General features: G+C 34.0%; 1 protein-coding gene across 1 annotated transcript in view; it reads right to left on the bottom strand.

Moving 5' to 3' along the window:
- The window catches only part of Cdh9 (cadherin 9), a 111,561-nt gene that overhangs the window by 51,406 nt on the left and 38,735 nt on the right, over positions 1-21,420 (bottom strand). The window contains exon 2 of the mRNA XM_038322448.1: positions 16,711-16,974. Within this exon, the coding sequence (XP_038178376.1) occupies positions 16,711-16,935 (225 nt within the window). The 5' untranslated portion in view covers positions 16,936-16,974. The remainder of the gene's footprint in view (positions 1-16,710; positions 16,975-21,420) is intronic.

Raw genomic sequence — 21,420 nt, forward strand, 5'->3', positions numbered from 1 at the left:
AATGGCTAAAGTTTGAGTGTCTGTCTCTGGTGGAGTTACATGGCTTCTCTCTGACTCCACCCTTCTATCTCCCAGCATTCAGTTTAGATTTCCCCATCTACCTAAGTTCTGCCCTGCTACAGATCCAAAGCAGTTTCTTTGTTCATTAATGGCAATCACTGCATACAGAAGGAAATCCCACACACATCATCTGAACAGGGATTTTACCCTGGAGTGTGACTGATATACCCAATGTCATTCCATTGAAGTAAACCAATTGTCCTTCTTTTGTTAGAAATCAGATACAAATAGTATTTTGGTAAGAAGTGGGGCTTTGTTCCCATTTCCTTTTATCAGTTTAGGTATTCTTTTCAAGCTAAACATTGTACAAGGCTTGTGCATTCTTCAGTCTCTGTGAATCCATGTTTTTCATTCCAGTTTGTATAGAAGATGCTTTATCTTTGGTGTCACCTGCTATCTCTGGCTTTAACAATCTTTCCTCCTTCTCCTCCACATAGAGCCCTAATCCTTGAGGGTAATTGGTTTGGGATAATTCTGTATTCTGTCAATTATGTTTTAAGTAAACGCTGATTGGCCAGTAGCCAGGCAGAAAGTATAGATGGGACAACCAGACTTAAGTAGAGGTGGGGCAATGAGAATGGGAGTATTTTGGAAGAAGGAAGCCCATTCCTCAGCAGTTCTGTCCAGACACCAAAGAAGCAGTTTGTGAACTTCCATGCGGCTAACATAGATAAAAATAATGTGTTAATATAAGTTATAAGAGTTAATAAGAAGCCTGAGATAATGGGCCAATCAATTTATTATTAATAGAGAACTCTGTGTGATTTACTTTGGAACTTTATTGTAGGAACCTGGTGGGACACTAACCCCAACAATCAGGGCCACATGTTACAGGTAATAATTTGATAAAGATAACTGATTTAGAATTGATTGTTCGAAAATCTCTGTCTGCACATAGGCCAATTGTGTATTTCTGGATTAATTCCCATCTATTTCAAGGAATTTCTCTGATAAAGGCTGACTGTGCAGTGAACTATGGGGACAGCAATATGTTATTGAGAGTAATCTTCTTACTATAGTCCTTTAGCAAAATGATAGCAGTAGGTTTTCCCTGGGTTCATGGCCTATGGAATCTCAGGTTCTTGTCTACTTTAGCAGTGACAAGTATGGGTTTCATTTCAACAGCTGGACACTTAAATGTGATTACATTGGTTGGTTACTTTTAAAACATTTGTGCCACTCATTGCACAGTATATCTTGCACACAAGTTGCTATTGTATATTTAAGGGTTGAAGATATCTGATATTGATGATTGAGTTCTCCCGCAGCAGTGTGCATTGTTATCTTAAGGTATCATGAATGCTAGTCAGCAGGAGTAAATTTCTATATTGAGACAACAGACAATTAATTTAAAGAGATCCACATTTCAGTGGCATTCCCAGCATCAAAAAGTAAATGTACATCATTATTAATTCATACATATAAACACACTTAGGGAAATGAAGAAGGCTAGAAAAGATTTGAATTTTTTTCCCTGGAATTGATAATGTCTGGGTAAAATTTTGAAATAAATTGTAAGTATTATTTTGAACAGACTACAACTGTATAATTGAGTTTTCACCACACTTACTTAAGCATTTATGAAGATATGTAATGTTGGATAGTATGCTATGGTTTGAATTAATATGTAAATCAGTGTGGAGAACAACCTAACTTTTATTAGGTGATGTGTCTATTATTTAACAATTTTTGAGCAGGTCAACTAAAACAAGTATCCATATTAGTTTTCTATTTTCCTATAAAAACATATTAGAGAATTAAGATGCTCCTCTGGTTTGGGGATTATTCAATGGTTGTACATTAATCAGGATATCACTATAATCTACACATAAGCTTAGGAACTAAGAAAGTTCAGATATATAAAGCAAAGTAATGCAACATAATCAGCTTTTCACCACTGATGTGAAGCATGTATTCCAATATAACAAAAAGTTTCAACTAAGCAAGTATTCATTTACATGTCAGTATTAAATATTAAGTTTTTCCACATTTCTATTTCATTTTAATTAGATGGTTTCTGATAATTTCTTATATTTAGAATTCTGAAAAGTATTTTAACAGTGAGTACCTTCACTATTATAAAATATAACAATTTTGTATTTAGTTGTCAGTAATCATGATGCTTTATGTATAATCAAAGAATTTGTGCAATCATCTTGCAGTGTTCTATGAATTTTTCTATTGATTAAAGTCTACTGGAAGAATCACTGCACAGAGTAAAAACTATTTTACCTATCACCATGGGTTTCAGATTTCTCTCTTAAAAATTCTATGCCAATTATCAAATTACAAATTATCAAATTTGTAAAAAGACTGACAAAGAACTACAACTCACTATTGTTTTCAATATCATTATTGAAAAGGAAACCAAAATATGTTCATCCATTAGTTGCCAAGAATGTAGCGCTTTATTTCCAATATTGAACAACTGATTTGATTAACTGAAGCATAGTGGGAAACTGCACGATGAGAGTTGTTTCAACAGTTTTTAAACAGAGAAATTTCCAGTATCTTTTTTTCTGATTTTATTGGCTGGATCTACATTTAAATATACTCTTTAATAGGAAAATTTCAAAATAGTCATATTTTTCTCAAAACTGTAAATCAGGAGATATTTCAAGTGCATATAATTTAACATAATGTATTATATATTATATATGGTTTATAATGAATAAAATACATTTAGAAATTATTGAACAATGATAATTTGTGAAGTGTTAATTTGTTATTTTATTTTCAAAATGCTATTAAGTTAAATATCATTCATTTTTAATATAGTCTTGTAAATTATATGGTACTGATTTCAATTTTTTGGATACTTAACTTCTTCCCTCTACATCAATAATTAAATTATTGGAATTCATAGTTTTATAGTACAAATAACCTTAGCAATTTTATTGACTGTTTGTCTAGTACCTACTTAAAATACATGTTAAACTCACTTTCCTGAATCTGCACATTCATGCACAACATTCGTATTATTCCACCTGGCATATACCTTCCAATAATCTAGAACAGATGTTATTATGTTAGATCTGTATTCCTCCAGTTATATCCACTTTCCAGGTGCACTCACACAAGTAGACTTAATATGAAAACATCTTAAGCAGCGGAGTTAACTAGCTATTCCTGAGTCCAGTGAATTAGAAGCCACACCTTTCATTTCATTGCTTTAATTAGACTTTGGACCATATACCTAATTTCTGCCTAATTAATATGAAAATAATTATACAACACGATTTCAAAAATTGACCTTGTCCTGTACATCTCTATAAATGTATATGATTTATTTTTTCTCTCATAACTTACATGCCCGACAGTGACTGAAATGTCTGCAAAAGAATACATTAAGAATGGCTGTCGATACTCACATAGAATTCACGCTGAATGCCCACAGAAATTTTCATTTCCTCTAACTTTTGTGAGCCAAGGAAGGGGAAAGAATGCTAGCAACAAAAGCATTAGCAAAGCTCCTGACATATTCGAGGCCACTCTTATCACAATTCACACATTTCAGCTTCCTTTCTTCCTTCTGAGTTCATAAATGCTAACTCTGCTCCTTTCAACCTTGTTCTGGCCTTATGCAAAGCTAAAATAGGAGCCTCTATTTCCATCCTTGACCAGAAAGTCAGAAAAGAATATGTGTTTCTCTGATTCAAGCATTACTCACTGTGAACATGGTCAAGATGAAGCATACATTACCAGGAGAAAATGACAAGAGAGGAAATTAGGAATCACTCATTGCTCTTATTATATCTCCTAGAATACAGACAAAGGTTGCAGCCTTGAACACATTTCAAGAGGCATTTTTTACACTCTAGAGCCTGTTATCTATAACAATGTATTTCCACTCCCACTATTTCATTCCAACTTTAAAGAAATATATATTAAATAGAGCTACCTTGAATTAGTAATATCTGTTGTGTTCTCAATGCAGATAATTCATTAAACATACTATTCACAGCCAGAGCACAATGTTTATAGTGAATCATTGATGTGACATTATGGATGCAGGTAAATCAAACCTCATAAAGGAAGTACATTGTTCACAATAGAATTTATTTCTGGATATTTACATCTAAAGTTTATTTCTTTAAATTGCATATTGTGGTACTGATATTAACAACTCTTTGGTCTTTTTGTTTTAGGTGGTTTGATTGTGTATGTTTTCACTGTGCTATGAGCACTGTAAAAAGAAAATCTAGGGAGATTATTTTTTTTCTTTTCATGCCCTGAATATAAGTACCATTAAATATTATTAGATATAAACAAACACAGACACGTACACGTGTGCACGTGCACTTCTTATACTCTGAGCTGTGCTAAGATAAACACTCTTGAACTATTGTAGTATAAAATATGTACAATGTGAGTACACAGAGAAAGCACCAACACATGCTCATAGACTGCAACACTGCATGGAGATACTTTTAATATCAACAATATTTAACCCTCATGAAACAAAATGAAAGACATATATGAACTGTGTATGTGTGGAAATTTAATGGTAAACATGGTGCCGTATAGTGAAAACCTCTTTAGAGTTTGAGAAGAATGAAAGAGACAGGTAACCAAGCAGTTTCCCATCAAAGGTATCAGAAGGAAACAAAGCTATGATGCCTCCTGAAGAAGAAAGTCATGAGGCCATAGAACAGAAAGTCAATCAGAGAAGGTGAGGGGACATCCAGGTCACCTGCAGCTTTTAGGAATCAGACATACAGCTCCAGACATAACATTTGCTTAGAAAAACAAGACATATCAAGCCACACAGGAGTTAGGGAGAGTAATAAGGTGGTCAAGATCAACAACACAGGAGAAACAAAAATGGAGAGACATCAATAATTAATTTTCTCTGGAAATATTTTCTTATATGTTTGAGTACATTGTTATGCGTGTGTGTTCATGCACCCACACACAGGAGATCAGTCTCTGATATTACTCACTGGCTTCTGTCCATGTTGGTGTTTGGGAGAGTTTTCTAATAACCCAGAAGGAAGTAATTTGGTTAGGATGGCTGACACACCTACCCATGACTTTCTAATTCTACACACAAATTCAATTGCAGCTGCCTCTTTAATAATGTTTCTTAGGATTGAAGTTTCTATAGTCATGGTTACAAGAAAATCACATTATCAACAATGGTGTCTTAGCCATATTTCTGTATAGTATTTTATTGGGTGATGTTCAGTAACCATTTGAGTTGACAGCAAAATAATGCTTCTCTGGACCCAGAAGCTAATGCTAAACATTGAAAAAAAAAGTATGCCGCTCTTCCACTTTATTTGAAGAAAGGGACGACAGTTACTAAATGCAGTTGAAGTGAGACTCTTAATTTTAAGATGTATCCCTGGACAATGGTATCAGATAAATCAGATTTTTGTCTAATTTTAAGGTAATAACTGAACCTTAATTACTAATATGCTTTTAAAATTTATTGCTAAGGCTTTGAAATGTATTTCTTTTCAGTTTTCAGGAGTTTTAAAATAATTGTCAAATGTTCTTGGCCTCAGAACTTCAATTATGAATACAATTGGAATACCTGATCTAAAAAACAGTTTAATCATGTAAATATATTGAAAGTACTTGAGTTCAAAGTACTATCATTTTCTTTAGTAATCTGCCTTTTTATGCTCCCATACTTATTTATATTTTTTAACACACTATTATTTAAAATATTCTTCATTAGAAGAATAAGCCATATTAATAACTAATACAGAGTTGGCATTATGAATTTAATCACAAACACTTACTTATATAATGTTGTCCATTAATACTATCCCTTCCAGTTGTAAAGCTTTCAAATTATTTCAACCAGAAGGAACACTACTCCTCAAATCTGTTTCTATGAGAGCATGTGTTAACAATTTCTTTTCTTGGACTTATAGCCAGAAAATTTTCTTTTAGATTTTTCTCATCCAAAAATATGTGAAACGTAGTTCAACATGTATTGGCAGAATTTAAGCACAATAAAATTGTTTGTTTTCTTGCTGTAAAAAAAAAATCAAAACCAGTTTATTGTTTTCAAAAGACAGAAGATAATACACAGTTCCTGAGTTGGGCATGGTGCCACGTGCATGTGGTCCCGGATACTCAGGTGCCTGAGGTAGGTGGACAGTTTGATCCCATAAACTCGACGTCAGTCCAGGAAACACAGGAAGCCCCTAACTATTAAAAAAAAGATCACAGTCAATTGAAACTTTATTTGTTTGGTTTTCTTTTACTCTTCTAGCTCTTTCTTTGGCTCGTCATCCAGCTCCCAAACAAATACAAATGGAGACTTATTATTACTTATAAATGCCCGGCCTTAGCTTGGCTTATTTCTAGCCAGCTTTTCTTAACTTAAAATGTCCCATCTACCTATTGCCTCTGGGCTTTTTCCTTTTCTTACTTCTGTATGTCTTACTTTCACTCTGACTCCATGGCTGGTTATGTGGCTCGGTGACAAGCCCCTAACGTACTCTTCTCCTTGTTCTCTTGCTCCTTCTTCTCCTCTCCCCGATTTCTCCTCCTATTTATTCTCTCTGCCTGGCATCCCCACCTATCCTTTCTCCTGCCTTGCTGTTGTCCGTTCTGCTCTTTATTAGACCAATAGCCTTCATGTGTTAATTTCTAATAATGGATTCCTCCCTTTTGTGTTGATGGTTCGTTTTTGGCTTTAACATGTGAATGAAATTGAGGGTTTTAAACAGTGTTTCCAATAAATTTTTGCCTCTTTAAACAAAGCTAAAATACCAGCAATCAGAATATAGTATCTGAGTTAATATGCTTCAGGTTTTGTTTCTTTGTAATTTGGAGATCAGTTTTCACAGCAGAAGTTCCTCCAATGCTAATATGAAAACATGCCTGAAAGGGACTGTGCAAGATTTATCTTTCTTCATCCTGAATGCTGGAGTTAATGTGGATGTGCCTCCAAGTGCTGTGATTCCTTTGTTTGCTTTAGTCTTTCTTTCTTTCTTTCTTTCTTTCTTTCTTTCTTTCTTTCTTTCTTTCTTTCTTTCTTCCTTCCTTCCTTCCTTCCTTCCTTCCTTCCTTCCTTCCTTTTCTTTTTTGTTTCATTTTTAAGTTTGGTTCAGGCAGTCTTAAAGTCATTATCCTCCTACCCCAACCTCTTCCCCTGGTTTAATCTGAGTCACAATATGTTGTGATGACATTAAGCTGAATATCTTACACAGTACTTTTCAAAACATTTTCTCTGTCATTCTCTCTGTCACCTTGATAAGATCATAACTGAATGTGAAGAAAGTTCCCTCTTTAGTGGAACCAAGTGATGAGTTTCTACTTTGGGAAATAAGCAAGCCTTGATCACATTTTATGTTCCCACTCCTCCTCCTATATTGCAAAGATGCAAAAAAAAAAAATCATCTTACCCTTTAGGAGGATGTCTGCCTTTTCATTTTCGACAGTGATTGACTCTACTCATATAACTACTGACTATGGAAACCACTTTAATTCTTTTGTGTCACAAGTGATCTGCAGTTTTATTTTTTCCTCGTGTAGGAGGATGTATTTCACAAAGAGCAAGCATGGATGACGAGAGTACAGATGGTACATAGATGTTTACTCTATGCAAAAATGAAAAAGGATACTGAGCACATTTCTACTAGTGACTGGAATTACAATGCAACACTGTGAGAAAGCACATGAGCAGCAAGACACTGTAGGACCTGTGAACACTTGCAAGCACCCTAAATCATTGCTTGTAATCAGAGCAGTAAAATGAAGCCTTTTGCACAATTGGTCTGATGTTCTCTGCTTGCAAATGTATATGAGTGCCTTATTAAATGGGATACAAAATTAGTTGGTGTTAATGGCATTATTTGTATAATTTAAATAAGTATTAATAAAATATTTGCTTATTTCAAAAAAATTGATGCTAGAAAAAAAAAACAAAATTCCCTAGGAACACAAGTAGATATAAAGAAAAATTAAATCCATATATATTTATTTTGTCTATTCCATAACTTATTTCTCATATAATATGAGGAATATCACATAATAATGAAAATGTTGTCCTCGAGCATTTGCTTGTTTTAAACATTAATCCTAAATTATGGAGATTATGATTAGCAAGTAATTTTAAAAGGAAGTCTACAGGAGAGGTTTCAAACTTATGTTGTATTATTCGTAGGATTCTTTACCAAAGATGTGAAGAATTAAAAATAGAGATATAAATTCATTTTTAATATATAAAGGAATTTACATGAATGTATTCAATAAAATTATAGCCAAGTGATGATGCTAATTGCATTCTAGCTGTGTTGACCTCTACTTACAATCTTGATATCAGAAAGGAAAATTTTCTATAAAAATATGAGAATAATTATTATCTGTATTCTCTGAAGCATATTTATATCACCAATTCCACTCCATAAAACACAATGTTAAGAATTCACAGGGTAATTTCAATGCTCATTTGCAGTAAAAAATAAATTTCAATAGGAAAACCCGCATCAGTGATGTTCCGCATAATGCAAAACTCTTCTGCTTCAGGGGCAATATGCTATTAACAGATTATTGGGTTCCAAGTAGAATGAACACAAAACCAATGTGCGTATCAAGGTCAGATTGTTCAAAAGAATACTTTGGGGCAGTACTTATGAGCAGCTATAGAAATATGGACATCAACAATCAGCATCAGAGTTGACTTATTATTATTAGCATAGAGTCAATAGTAATATGCAGAGGTAATTAAAACTCTAATGAGAAAAGAAAACTATCATGTCAAGGTATGTTGAAATATTATTTAAATTGAAAGTGACATAATATTGTTTTTAGATAATCAAAACCAAATAAACACCGTGAGTGTATAAATAAAATTATAGCAAGTATATGCCAAAGATTTATAAACTCCGAACAGGCATAAATCAATAAAACATATTAATATTTAAATATATAACACCGGATAAGCTGCAAATTTAAAACGTTGTATCAACATTTCAGAAATAAGTAAACTGAAATGCTGAATGCTGAATTATAGCAAAGACAAATCATACAAGAATCATTTTCAGACATATGTATGTAAATTAGAATGAGGCAAAGTGACTCAAGGAAGATCTTTCTAGATGAACTATGTTTGATACTAGGCCTGCTCTGGTGGAAATGCTAATAATCAGTTGGCTAAATAGTATGTGATGTGGAAATAATAATCTTGAGGTAGTATATATTTCAACTTTGGAGAGAGTACATAGACAGCTACTTAATTTGTGTATACATTGGATTCACAACCTTCCATAGAAATCATGTTAACTATTTTTTCATTAATGATAAAGATTTTTAAAACACAACAGAAAACATAGATGTAAATAATAAATAGCTAAAAAAGGATAAATAAGTAAATGATTCTTACAAATATCTTTTTTCCATTAACATTGGAATCAAATTGTACATCCAGAAAGTAGAACCATAGAATTTTGAACTACTATAAGATACATTTTCTGAGATGGCAGAACATTATGTGCTACCCAACAGGTATGGAACACAAATTATTTTCAGGCATACATGAAAAACATACTGAAATAAATTTTGACATGATACTACTAGTACTGTATTATTGTTATAGGATGAAACCAATGAAATCAAAGTCCTGTAAGAATATTTTTTAAAGAAATGAACGTGTTGTAAACTATAAATCTGTCTAACTGTATTCATAACAGCATTATTTGTAATAGCCACAACCTGGAAACAACCTAGATGCCCCTCAGCGGAAGAATTGATAAAGAAAACTTGGTACATTTGCAAAATGGAAATGTACATTTGAAAATGTACATTTGGGTTTTTTTTTTTTTTTGTATCACAGTAATTTATTTGAAGTATGGGTTTTACATATTGGCCCACCTTTGTTCATGAATTTTTTCGTCAGGAGTAAATCCTTCAGTGAAGACTGGGTATTTGCTCATTTGAATGGATGCATGTCAACACTGAGCTGAAGAAAGAAAGTCTCAGTTCTGTTATCCCTTCCTGGGCTTCCCCATCTCACAAGCTTGCTGTCCAGCTAAGTTCATGGATTCACAAGATAAAGTGACTCTTCGACATTTACTAGAACATCTGTAGATCCCAGAGTGAGCGGCATGGAACTCATGCAAAAATCTTTCCTCTTATACAGGGGAGGAGATGGAAATTTTTAAATAAAAAAAAATAAACCATGGGAAAAAATAAGATGGTAGAATTGTAGGGGAGCGATGGAAGTAACATGCACAAGAGATCAGAGGGGCATGGAAAGAAAGGAGGCTAAAGAGACATTACATATTCTAGAGCTAATGAGAAAAGAGAAGTAATGAAGAACGGAGGAAAATGTACATTTGTACATTTGCCGTAAAAATAATGACATCTCGAAATTTGTAGGCAAGTGGATAGAAGTAGAAAAAAAACAACCTGAGTTTGGCACCCAGACCCAGTATGACAAACACAGTATGTACACACTCAAAAGCAGATATTATATATAAAGTGAAGGATAACCAGACTATAGTCCACGGCCCCAAAGAAGCTAGGTAACAAAGAGAATCCTCAGAGAGACATACATGGTTCCCCTGAGAAAAGAAATTAGACAAGATCTCCTGAGAAAATTGAAAAGGGGAGTGAAAAAGGAGGGTGGAAGGGAAGGAGGAGGAGAAAAGAAAAGGGGAAAGAGAACATGGGGGAACAGGTTGGCCAAAATGGGGGTATACAGTAAGGGAGAGCAAGAAAAGAGATATCTTGATTGAAGGAGCCATTATGGGGCTAGCAAGAAATATGACACTAGGGAAATCCCCAGGAATTCACAAGGATGACCCTAGCTGAGACCCTAAGCAATAGTGGAGAAGGTGCTTGAACTGGCCTTGCTCTGTAATTATATTGATGACTATGTTAATTGTCATCACAGAAACCTCATCTAGCAACTGAAGGATGCAGATACAGAGATCCACACCTAGCACTGTGCCAAGCTCCCAGAGTTCAGTTGAAGAGAGGAAAGAGCAATAATATCATCAAAGGGATCATGACCATAATGGGGACACATACCCACAGAAACAGCTCTTCTGAGCTAGTAGAAGCTCACTGACTACTGACTGACATCAGGGGAACCTGCATAAACCAAACTAGGCCCTATGAATGTGGGTGACGTTGTGTGGCTGGGGTAGTCTGTGGAGCTACTGGCAATAGGACCTAGTATTTGAACTGACTTTTTTTTTTGGAGCCCATTCTCTTTGGAGAGACACCTTGCTCAGTCTTGATATAGGGGGAGGGCCTTGGTCCTGCCTCATAGTGATGTATCAGACTTTGTTGACTCTTCATGAGAAGCCTTAACCTCTCTGAGGAGTGGATGGGGGTAGGTGGATGGAAGGTGGGGAGTAGAAGTGGAGGGAGTGGGAACTGGGATTAGTATGTAAAATGAGAAAACATTATTTTAAAAAATAAATTTTAAAAAATATTGAGCTAGCATTTTCTCTACTAAGGAAAAAGAAAGCATTTCTCATCTTTTGCTAACTTGGTCAACTATTATTCATTCACTAATGTATTCGTTATTTATTAATTCATTTATTCCTTCTTAAATGTGTATCTGTGCCTCTATTTTTAATAAAAAATAATATTTCTCTGAGTGAAATTTTATTATAATCACATTCTCATAAATGTTATCTGTGAACTTAATTTGGAAATCAGTACGTAATTCTCACTATGTATTTAGTTATTGCGTATCTACTCTGACTTCAGTTAACTCATGAGCTCAATGTAAAGCACGGTGAGAGTTCTTGTAATCTTTTCCTAGCCTCGTTTCCATGGATACCAACACAGCAAACCTGTGATGCTTAATACGGGTCAATACATTTTCCTCTGTGCAGATTACAAAATATTTGCACAAGAGAAAATCAAATATTTGTGGCTATCTCTGGTAAATACCTCTGTTCCAGAAAATACAAAGTGCCATTGTTCTTAAACAAACAGACATGCATCATTCATTTGTAGAATAGCTCTAGTGTTTCATCGGGCAATGCAGGGCTAATTAAACTCCCAGTTTCTTATGTCTCCTTTACCCTGAAATAGCATTTTGGCAGGTAGCTCTCATAGTCTGGAAGTGGAAATAGCATTGAGCTTATTGTAGTCACAAATAACATTTAGGATAAAGATGACTTCATCTATTCTCTCCTTTTGCCAAGAGTTAACAGTGTTCTGTTCACTCCGTTCAAAGGATTTTTTAACATTCATTGAATAAAGATGCTATGAAGTACAAAAATTCATACAAAAACTTAGTAACAAACTTTATAAATAGATATCTTACATATCTAACCATTTCCTACATGGGTAAAAGATTGGTTGACTTTGTAGAAAAGTGTTACATTTTTTTCAGAAATGTAGTTGATTAATACACACATAGAATCTAGACACTATTGTTGCTTAACATTGAGAATTCTCTCTAGCGTAAAAATAATATTCGCTATTAAACTCTGCATACCAAATGTAAAGTTTCATCACAGAAACGTGTGTGAGAATAGCAGAGAAGGACTAGATGATATTTTATGTGACATGTCAGGATCAATCTTAAATTTTAATTTTATAAAGCATTAAAATTATAGCAGTATTTGATAAAGACTACATTAAAAAATGTTTGAAGTTCTGTCAAGTGTGGTGACATAATCATTAATCCCAGTACTCAGGAAGAGGAGGAAGGATCTGTAAGCTAGAGGTCAGCTTTCCTACATTGTAAAGTTCAGCTTCTAAAGTAGCCAGGACTACATAATGAGACAATGTCTCAAAAACACAAACAATGAGTAGAAAATCAACAGTTTGAATACATAATGCATATATTAATAAAGCAAATATTTTAATTCTATAACCTTTTTTGTTGTATGATTATGCAATACAATTTGAGCTTAGCATTATTTGAAAATTTTTCAAAGCCTTGCTTCCTATAAGAAAATGTCATGTTGTATCATGACTATAACAATGGGGATGCTGTCCTGTGTCAAACCAGATGTTATTCCCATCCTTCATTTTGTATATAACTAAATCTAAAGATATAGCTACTGTTGTTCATTAACGTCTTGTCTTTTTTCTACTTATCTCCCTCCTTTCATTATCTTTTAATATTTTTAATCAATTGCATAGTTTGAATAACGAAAACAGAGAGGAAGTGAGTTAACAATTTCTTCTGAAATTTTTCCTTCCTGGAGGACAAAGGTGCCATATATGAAAACAAATAAATAGAAAATATAAACAAAACAAAACAAAAGAAGACAGAAGTTTTTCAGAAGTGCTTGAAAGGTACAAGATTTGAAAGGCTCTTTCCAAAGAATTCAGTCTCTCTTTCTCTCTCTCTCTCTCTCTCTCTCTCTCTCTCTCTCTCTCTCTCTCTCTCTCTCTCTCTCTTTCTCTTTCATTTTTGACTTCTGCTACAAGTTGCAATTAATATGTCTACCCACACAAGTTTTACTAGTCCTTCCTGGTCATATCATCAAGTAAGAAAATATTCCAACAGTTTTAGAATTAAACAAATTTAACAACAATATAATTTAAACTGGACGAAATGGGAGAATTAAAAATGTCATATGAGTCCTGAGTCTTGCAGTTATTGAAGAACATAGGATTCAATTCCAGAAAGCACATGGTGATTTGTGTGTATATGCATTGTACTAATTATTGTTTTTCTTATTTAGTTCACCATAAAACCATTTCTACAAATTCTAATTGAAATCTTATCTTTATTTTGAGGTTCATATGTATTTTCTAACTTTATAATTTTATATTATCTGTAAATTAATGGTTTGTTATTTCCTGTAATATTTTTTTGCAAAACTAAGATAAAACTATGAAAATCTCTTTTCTGTTAGAAGTTACTAGCCCCTTTCCCATGTTAGTGTGTGATGAAGTTGCCCAGTGGTTAATTCACTAGGTTTAATTTACCAATGCAGTGGCTCTGGGAAAAAAATGCAGATTTAATTGGGGAAATGATAGTACTTTAGTCATAAATCTGTGTCCATTTTGCATTCAAAGTATAAATTTTTATGGAGTTTAAGCATATAACAAAGCTTAAAACTTAGGATATGATTGGTCTTTGTATATGCCAATTGTTGCTTATATAAACATCCAGGAAGCAGCTAAAGTAATAATAAATGAGAACTTAATAAATAAATAATTCTAAAATTGGAAAGACTACTTAATATTAAAACATATGATCAATAATTACTCATGCAAGATAAGAGTACTAACAAAGTAAAGATCTCACATATTTTGAGAAGGAAATTGTGTTTTATATTGTTTTCATATTTCTTGTATTTTAATATTGTTTCCAGGAGAAAACTAAAAATTATTGAAAACCAGTTTTTCATCTTCCCTGGACAAAAATATGATTATTATCATTTTCCACATTGCCTTTTAGTCTACTGTTTAAGATAAGTAGGCAAAGGGGATGGAGAGGGGAGGGGAGGGAAGGGGGAGGAGGAGGGGAGGAGATGGAAATTTTTAATAAAAAAAAAATAAACCATGGGAAAAAAGGGGGATGGAGGGTAGATGCAGCTAATGTTTTAAGTTTTTTACTGCAACAATTGGAAAAATGTGTCATTTAGAAATTAATTAATAAACAGTACATTAGGAAACATTTTAATCTTAAGTTAAATCACCAATACAGGGAAAAGGGCTTCAACAGTCATAGGATTATAAGTATCTCCCTTCTCTGTGACCATTTTCCTGCAACTGTGAAACTATAAGGCAGAACCATTTCAGTGGCCTGTGACCCACAGTGAATTCTTTATATATTGCCCCCCCAAAAAAAAGAATCACAAAGCAATTTCAAGTCCTTAGACGCAAACGTTTGCTTGTTGAACTTGAAATGTCCTGATGATACCTATTAACTAGACTGTGAAACTGAAGTTAAATGAAGGATATAGAGGGACGCCGTCTGACTAATCTCAAGAGAAATAGGATGGAAGAAAAGAATCATTAGGTGAACTGCACTGTACAAAAGTGTATGACCTAGGTAGCCATGAAAGAGAGATCTCAAGAAAGAGGAAATAATAGGCTTCAGTTAACAGAGACTGTATTTGAAAAAGTACTTGGCCCACACAAATTGAAATAGAACAAGATTTTGACAATTTCTCAGAATAAATGCCATTCTGGTTTGAAAGATATGGATATACATTTTTCCATCAGTTATATTTTTTATCTTCTTTTCTGCCTCTTCTAATGTATATACTGTTTCCAGTGAACCAATTCTCAGTCTCTCAATGTTAATACTTATAGGCCAAGAATAAAGAAAAATAAATGTATGGCGAGTGGGTGATTAAATCATTCATGATGTTACATCAGGGTCTCATCACACCTGAGAACTGTGCTTATGTTATGAACAATAAGAGGGATCGGGAGAATGCTATAAGGACAAGAAGAAATTGGCTATGAAAATAAACAGTAATAAATGTAATCCAGGACCGCAAGAGTGAGTTGCATTATCACTCTACTGTTTCCCTTCCGGAGGCTGAAATGGACATTACAGCGTACCATCCTAAAGGTAGCATCTTCTCTTTCTTTAGGTTTCTGCTCCATTGTTTACTAGATGGCAGTCACGCAGGAACCCAGCTCGCTGGATTTAAGAAGCGGAATGTTAAGAAGTTATCTCTCATACAAGTCATTCTATTATAAACTGTATGAACTAGTCACTAAGATACATTGATAAATTTTATTATTTATGATTACTACATTTTATTTTGGGTCATATGGAACATGAAGTATTGATTCACAATTTTTAAATAATAATCTAAGACAGTCATTTGTTTAGCAGATGAAAATCTTTTATATGTAAATATAAATTTATAAACCTATATATATATATATTTATATATACTTATTTTACATCCTGGCTGCAGTTTCCATCTCTCCTCACCCCAGGACCCCTCCCTACTGCCCCTCTGGTCCAATCCTCAATCCACTCCTCCTTCATTTCTGTTCAAGAAAGAGCAAGTCTCCCATGAATCTTAACAAAACATGACATATGAAGTTGAAATAAGACTAAGCACTCAAACCTACCCCGCTCCCCTATGTATAAGGCTGGTCAAGGCAACCCAGTAAGAGGAGTAGAGTCCCAAAAGCCAGTTTATTCATGATTTTTAAATGTCAGTGTTAGTTTGTGTTGGATATATGCATACTAAATAGAATCATATCTAGCTAATAAATAATGAGTCATGACTATTTTGCTTGTTACTGCTTATTCCTTTCAATTCTTTTTCTTTTATTTCCTTCCCTTCCCTTCCCTTCCCTTCCCTTCCCTTCCCTTCCCTTCCCTTCCCTTCCCTTCCCTTCCCTTCCCTTCCCTTCTCTTCCCTTCCCTTCCCTTCCCTTCCCTTTTCTTCTCCTTTCCTTTTCTTATTTTCTTTCATGGATGGTCTAGCAACATAGCTCAAATTGACCTTCAATTTGTGATCCTCCTGACTCATCTTCCCCAGTGTTGCAATGGGAGGTGTGGGTCAACCTACCAGGTTTCCTATTCTGATATCTATAACAAATGTTTATTTATATCATGTACGTGAATGGTACATTTCATACAAGTCTCTTTGGAAAAATTTATGGTAACACCATATGATAATAAAACCCATCAACTATTTTAGGATAATTGTTAGTAATACGGAGTTGTTGTAAAGGATAATGTGTATCACATTCAAATTCTGTTTTTTCTAGAAAGAAAAATCTTACCTTTCCTACATACTGAGTGTCTGTACCTGTGTACTCTTCTAACAAGAAGAACTGATTCCACATCCAGCCACGCTTGGTCCGATGGAGTATTTTCCCATCATCTTTTGTCAAATTCACCATCTTCCGAAATAAGTGACTGTTAGCCTTTGCTTGTAATGGGCTGTTATCAACTGTATGGAGCATGCAAGTCCAGATGATCAGTGGAAGACAATGGTGAGTCCTCATTATCTTCAACTTCGGAAGGATCAAATTTTAAGGTGTGATCTGTAGAATAAAAATGATTTTATTAGGATGTGTATCTTTTATACTAGAACACTTTTATATACTACTTAAAGTTATAAATATATAAATGTAAGTTTTAAAATATATATCAATGATCAGTCTTTAAATCATAAATATTGAAATATACACATAATTGGTAAGATTACAGAAATATGTATAAATATGTTGCAAATATATATATCAAAAATCTTATTTAACATCTTTTTAAGATGATAATATTAAAATAAAAAATAAGCACAAAAATTCAAGGAACTAATAATTCTGCAAACTAGACTTTTAATACAACAGTTATATTATTAATTCTTTAAAGTTGTAAGTATTAATAGTGAAGAAATATGTACATGTCAATGAACACATACACTTCAAATGACATTATATTTCCTCTTATCTAACATTTTTCAGAATGTGTTCTCCCTCTCCAGGTTTACTATAGAAATGAATTGAATTAAATTAAGGGAGTATGGAATAAAGTAGTTTTTCACTAATAGTAAAAACTAGATTCCATAAAGGCAAATAGGTTAAAAGTCTTAAATTTAATTATAGAAAAAAAACAAAAGTAGACTTTCTCTTAACTCTCATTTTTCCTACTGTGAGAATTTTATTTTGACATTAACTTTGCTGATCAGTCTTTCAGAGAATTTTGAGATAATACTGTTCATTTCTAAACAGTGTTGTAAAGTAGAGGTGCATTTGGATTTTTATGTTGTTGTTTCTTGTTTGTTTATTGTTTTTTTTTAAATGTAGACATTTGAGTAAGAAAAATCTAGTTTTACTGGCTATATCTGTTGGGAGCAATGAGACCCCAGATCCTGAATTTCTTGTAATCCCCTGATCTGAGTGCCTACAGCTGCTCTGGGCATGAGACCTTCAGGAGTTCCTGATGGCAGAGTAGTTTCTAGTGGGTTTGGCTGGGGCGTGGCTATCTCTGTATAATCTGCCCCTGAACACAATAAAGGGGGCATTCTTTGGGAATTCAAGGATGACCCGTGTCTCTGTCTCTGTCTCTCTGTCTGTGTGTGTTTGTGTATTTTAACCTCCAGCCCCTTGCCGGCACCAAGTGCAGACCCGGGGGCGCGGTGCGTGGCAATTGGAGGTCTCCACTGAGATATCGGCAATTGGAGGTCCCAAATCGAGAAATTGGCAATATCAGATTTTAGAGAATGAAGAATACTGTGAAACTGTGTAACTTAAAAATATAAAATAAGTTTCTCTCTTTTTCAGTACAATCAAATCTATGGGAAATATATACCCCTGTTTTCTCTCACTGTACATTTATGACCTTCTTATGAAGAACATAGCATTTATGTTCATTCATTCAGTATTCAGCACAGTGACCACCTTCATTTAGATATAATGCAGTTTCTATGCATGATGTGAGAAATTTGTAGCTCTCTGTGTCCTTCACACAACCTATCAGGCACTTATTATTAGAGTCAAATTATCTGGTTAATGAATTAGTGTTTAATACTTTTGCAGCCTATTTTCAACCCTGGGTCACCTATTGAATGCCTATCAGTCTTTGTATAAAGAGTACCAGATACAGATGCAAAAATTGAAAGTAGAAAGTTTATTGCTTTTGACCAGAGTCAAAGATTATTTTTGTTTCTTAACATCAATCATGAAATTTGTGGTACTCTTACTGAAGTTCACAGAAGTTTGCATTAAATGTGATTAAATGTTAACAACACAGCATGACTGCTATAAATTACCGAATGCTTTTTTATAAACTTTGCCACTCTCTGATTTAATATCTTTACTTTAGTCAACTCTTTTATTTGTATATTTGTTTTACATTTAGGAAACATTACTGTAAACCTCTTGTGGCTAATTTAGCACCTGCACATTCTTTGGCTCTGAGATAAAAGTGCACACTTTAAAAGGTTTTCTGCTATATTTGGTTTTAAAGTTAGCAATCTCGTGTCCCATGGGGTTTATTAAAAATTCTTTACAACCTTTATTTATTCAATAGCAACAAGATGATTACTAAATTTTCTATACCTAATTAGCTCTATCAGCCTTAAATGCTCTGCATTTTAATCTCACTTTTGTTGATAAATAACTACCATCAGATGTATTACAGATTACAGCATTTTAAAGTTTGGTTAAAATTGATTTTGTAATCAAGCAATTCATTTGAACCTTATTAGTTTTAAAAACCGAATCTCATTTGATTATTATATCCTTATTCACTTAATTATATATCAATTCCATTTCATTTCTATTTTAGAATTAAGAAAAACTTGTACTTTGTTGTACTTAAGTGAGAAGCTTACTAGCTAAATACCTAACTGAAAATGAATATATTTTTGCCTCTAAATACTTATATAATTATAATCAAAATGAATATTTTTAAATTTTATTATTAACCATGCTCATGAGAGTGCAGCTGCACGTGAGTATATGTCCATTTGAGTTCCGTTGCCCTTGGAGTCCAGAAGAGGGAATTGGAACCATAGGCACTGGAGTAATAAAGCAGTTATGATCATATGGTATGGGTGCTAGGAACTGAACTATGATCCTATGTAAGAGCAATGTACATTCTCAGATATATATACATATACATACAGTCTCTTAAGAGAGATCATTTAATACTATTTGTCATGAAAGTTTCTAACAAGAAATGCACTTATAACACAAGTGTTCATGAATAAATTTGCTACTTTATCATTACGAAATTTCTAGTCAGTGAAGAATTTTGGCAAACATTACAATTGTAGTCTTACTTGACCCATAATTTATAGTTTTCTCAGTGATATATCTGAATTCTTGAGAAAGGAAGCAAAACATTTATACTTTTCTATAGGCATGACAAAACACTATGTCCAAAAGAACATATAAAAAATTTAATTTGCTATTTTCCATTACAGAAGATTAGAATCCATGGTGTACATTGTCAGGAGAATGGCATTAGACCTGTACATTAGAGCATATACCTTGGTCCACAATCACAAGGCTGAGAGAGACAACTGGGAATGGCTATGTTTGTTTGTTTTGTTTTTGTTTTTGTTTTTTTTTGTTTTATTGTTGTTGTTTTAAAATCTCAAACCTGTCCCTAATAACATACATCTTCTTATTAGACCAGACCTCTGAATCCATCCCAAATGTTTTACAAACTGTACCTGAAATATTTAAATATATCTACCTGTAAGGGTCATTCTCATTCAAACCATTTCTGGAGCAATGTAGAAACCTCGTACAATGGAAACTCCCTGGAATCCACAAGTTCACCCTAGAAAAGACTCATAGTAATGGGAAATATGAAGCCTGAAATGGCCATCTTGTAGAACTGAGCAAGGCTTGCTTAGAGGGACCGGAACACCAATCCATCCACAAAACCTTTGACCTACCACTTTGTCTCCATGCAAGATTTGCTGGGTAAAGCTAGTGCAGGGCTTGTTGCATGGAAAACCAGTGACAAGTCCAACTGAGACCCATGCCATGCCTGACATTTCCTGGAGGGCCAGGAATAAAGTATGGATATCCCACAGACCTAGAATAGAAACAAACATGAGCAGGCCTTCCCTCCCCCCAAGGATAGAAATAACTCAATGAAATGTCTCCTAATAGTATTCTGCTATACTCCTGTTCTGGAGCCGAGTATAAAGGATCGTGGTCATCAGATATGCTTAACCCAACAGCTGATGGGAGCAGATGCAGAGATCTACAGTCAAACGTTAGGCAGAGTTTTGGGAATCCTGCTGAAGACGAGGACAAAGAATTGTCGGAACCAGCAGTGGTGATGATGTCACGAGAAAATGTCCCACAGAATCAACTGACCATGGCTTATATGGGCTCGTGGAGACTGGAGCAAAAATCAGAAAACCTGTATGGGTCTGATTAAATTCTCTGAATATATATTATGGTTGTGTATCTTGGTGTTCTTGGGGGAATTCTTACAGTGGGCCCTAGGGTCTGTGAATGATCTTTCGCCTGATTTTGCGTTCCTTTCTCTCCTACTGAATTGCCCTGTCTAGTCTTATTGTGAGGGGTGTGCCTAATCTTATCATTAACTTGTGCCGTGGCTGGTCGATATATCTGAAACTTGCAATTTTCTGAGAGGAAAGGAGAAGTGGATATGGCGAAGAAGGGAGATATGGGTGAAGGGCATGGAGAACAGGAAGGAGAGGAGCAAACTGAAGTTGTGGTGTAATATATGTTAGAAGAATAAATAGAAAAGGAAAAAGGAAATATAGGAGAGAAATACAGATATAAAACATTCTGCAAGTGTTAGCAATTAATAAATTTCATATCAACATGAAGTTTCACCATATCCCAGTAGAAAAGTTAGAACAAAACTCTAAAAATTTTTGTTAGGATGTTGAAGAACAACAGGAATTCTTCATTGCTGTTATACCACCCACAAGAGCGATATCCTTTGCAATATTTAAAAGGGATAAAAGTTTTATACTCTAGCATAGCAATTGTTTC

Source organism: Arvicola amphibius, chromosome 3, assembly GCF_903992535.2.
Source record: "Arvicola amphibius chromosome 3, mArvAmp1.2, whole genome shotgun sequence".
Lineage (NCBI taxonomy): Eukaryota > Metazoa > Chordata > Mammalia > Rodentia > Cricetidae > Arvicola > Arvicola amphibius.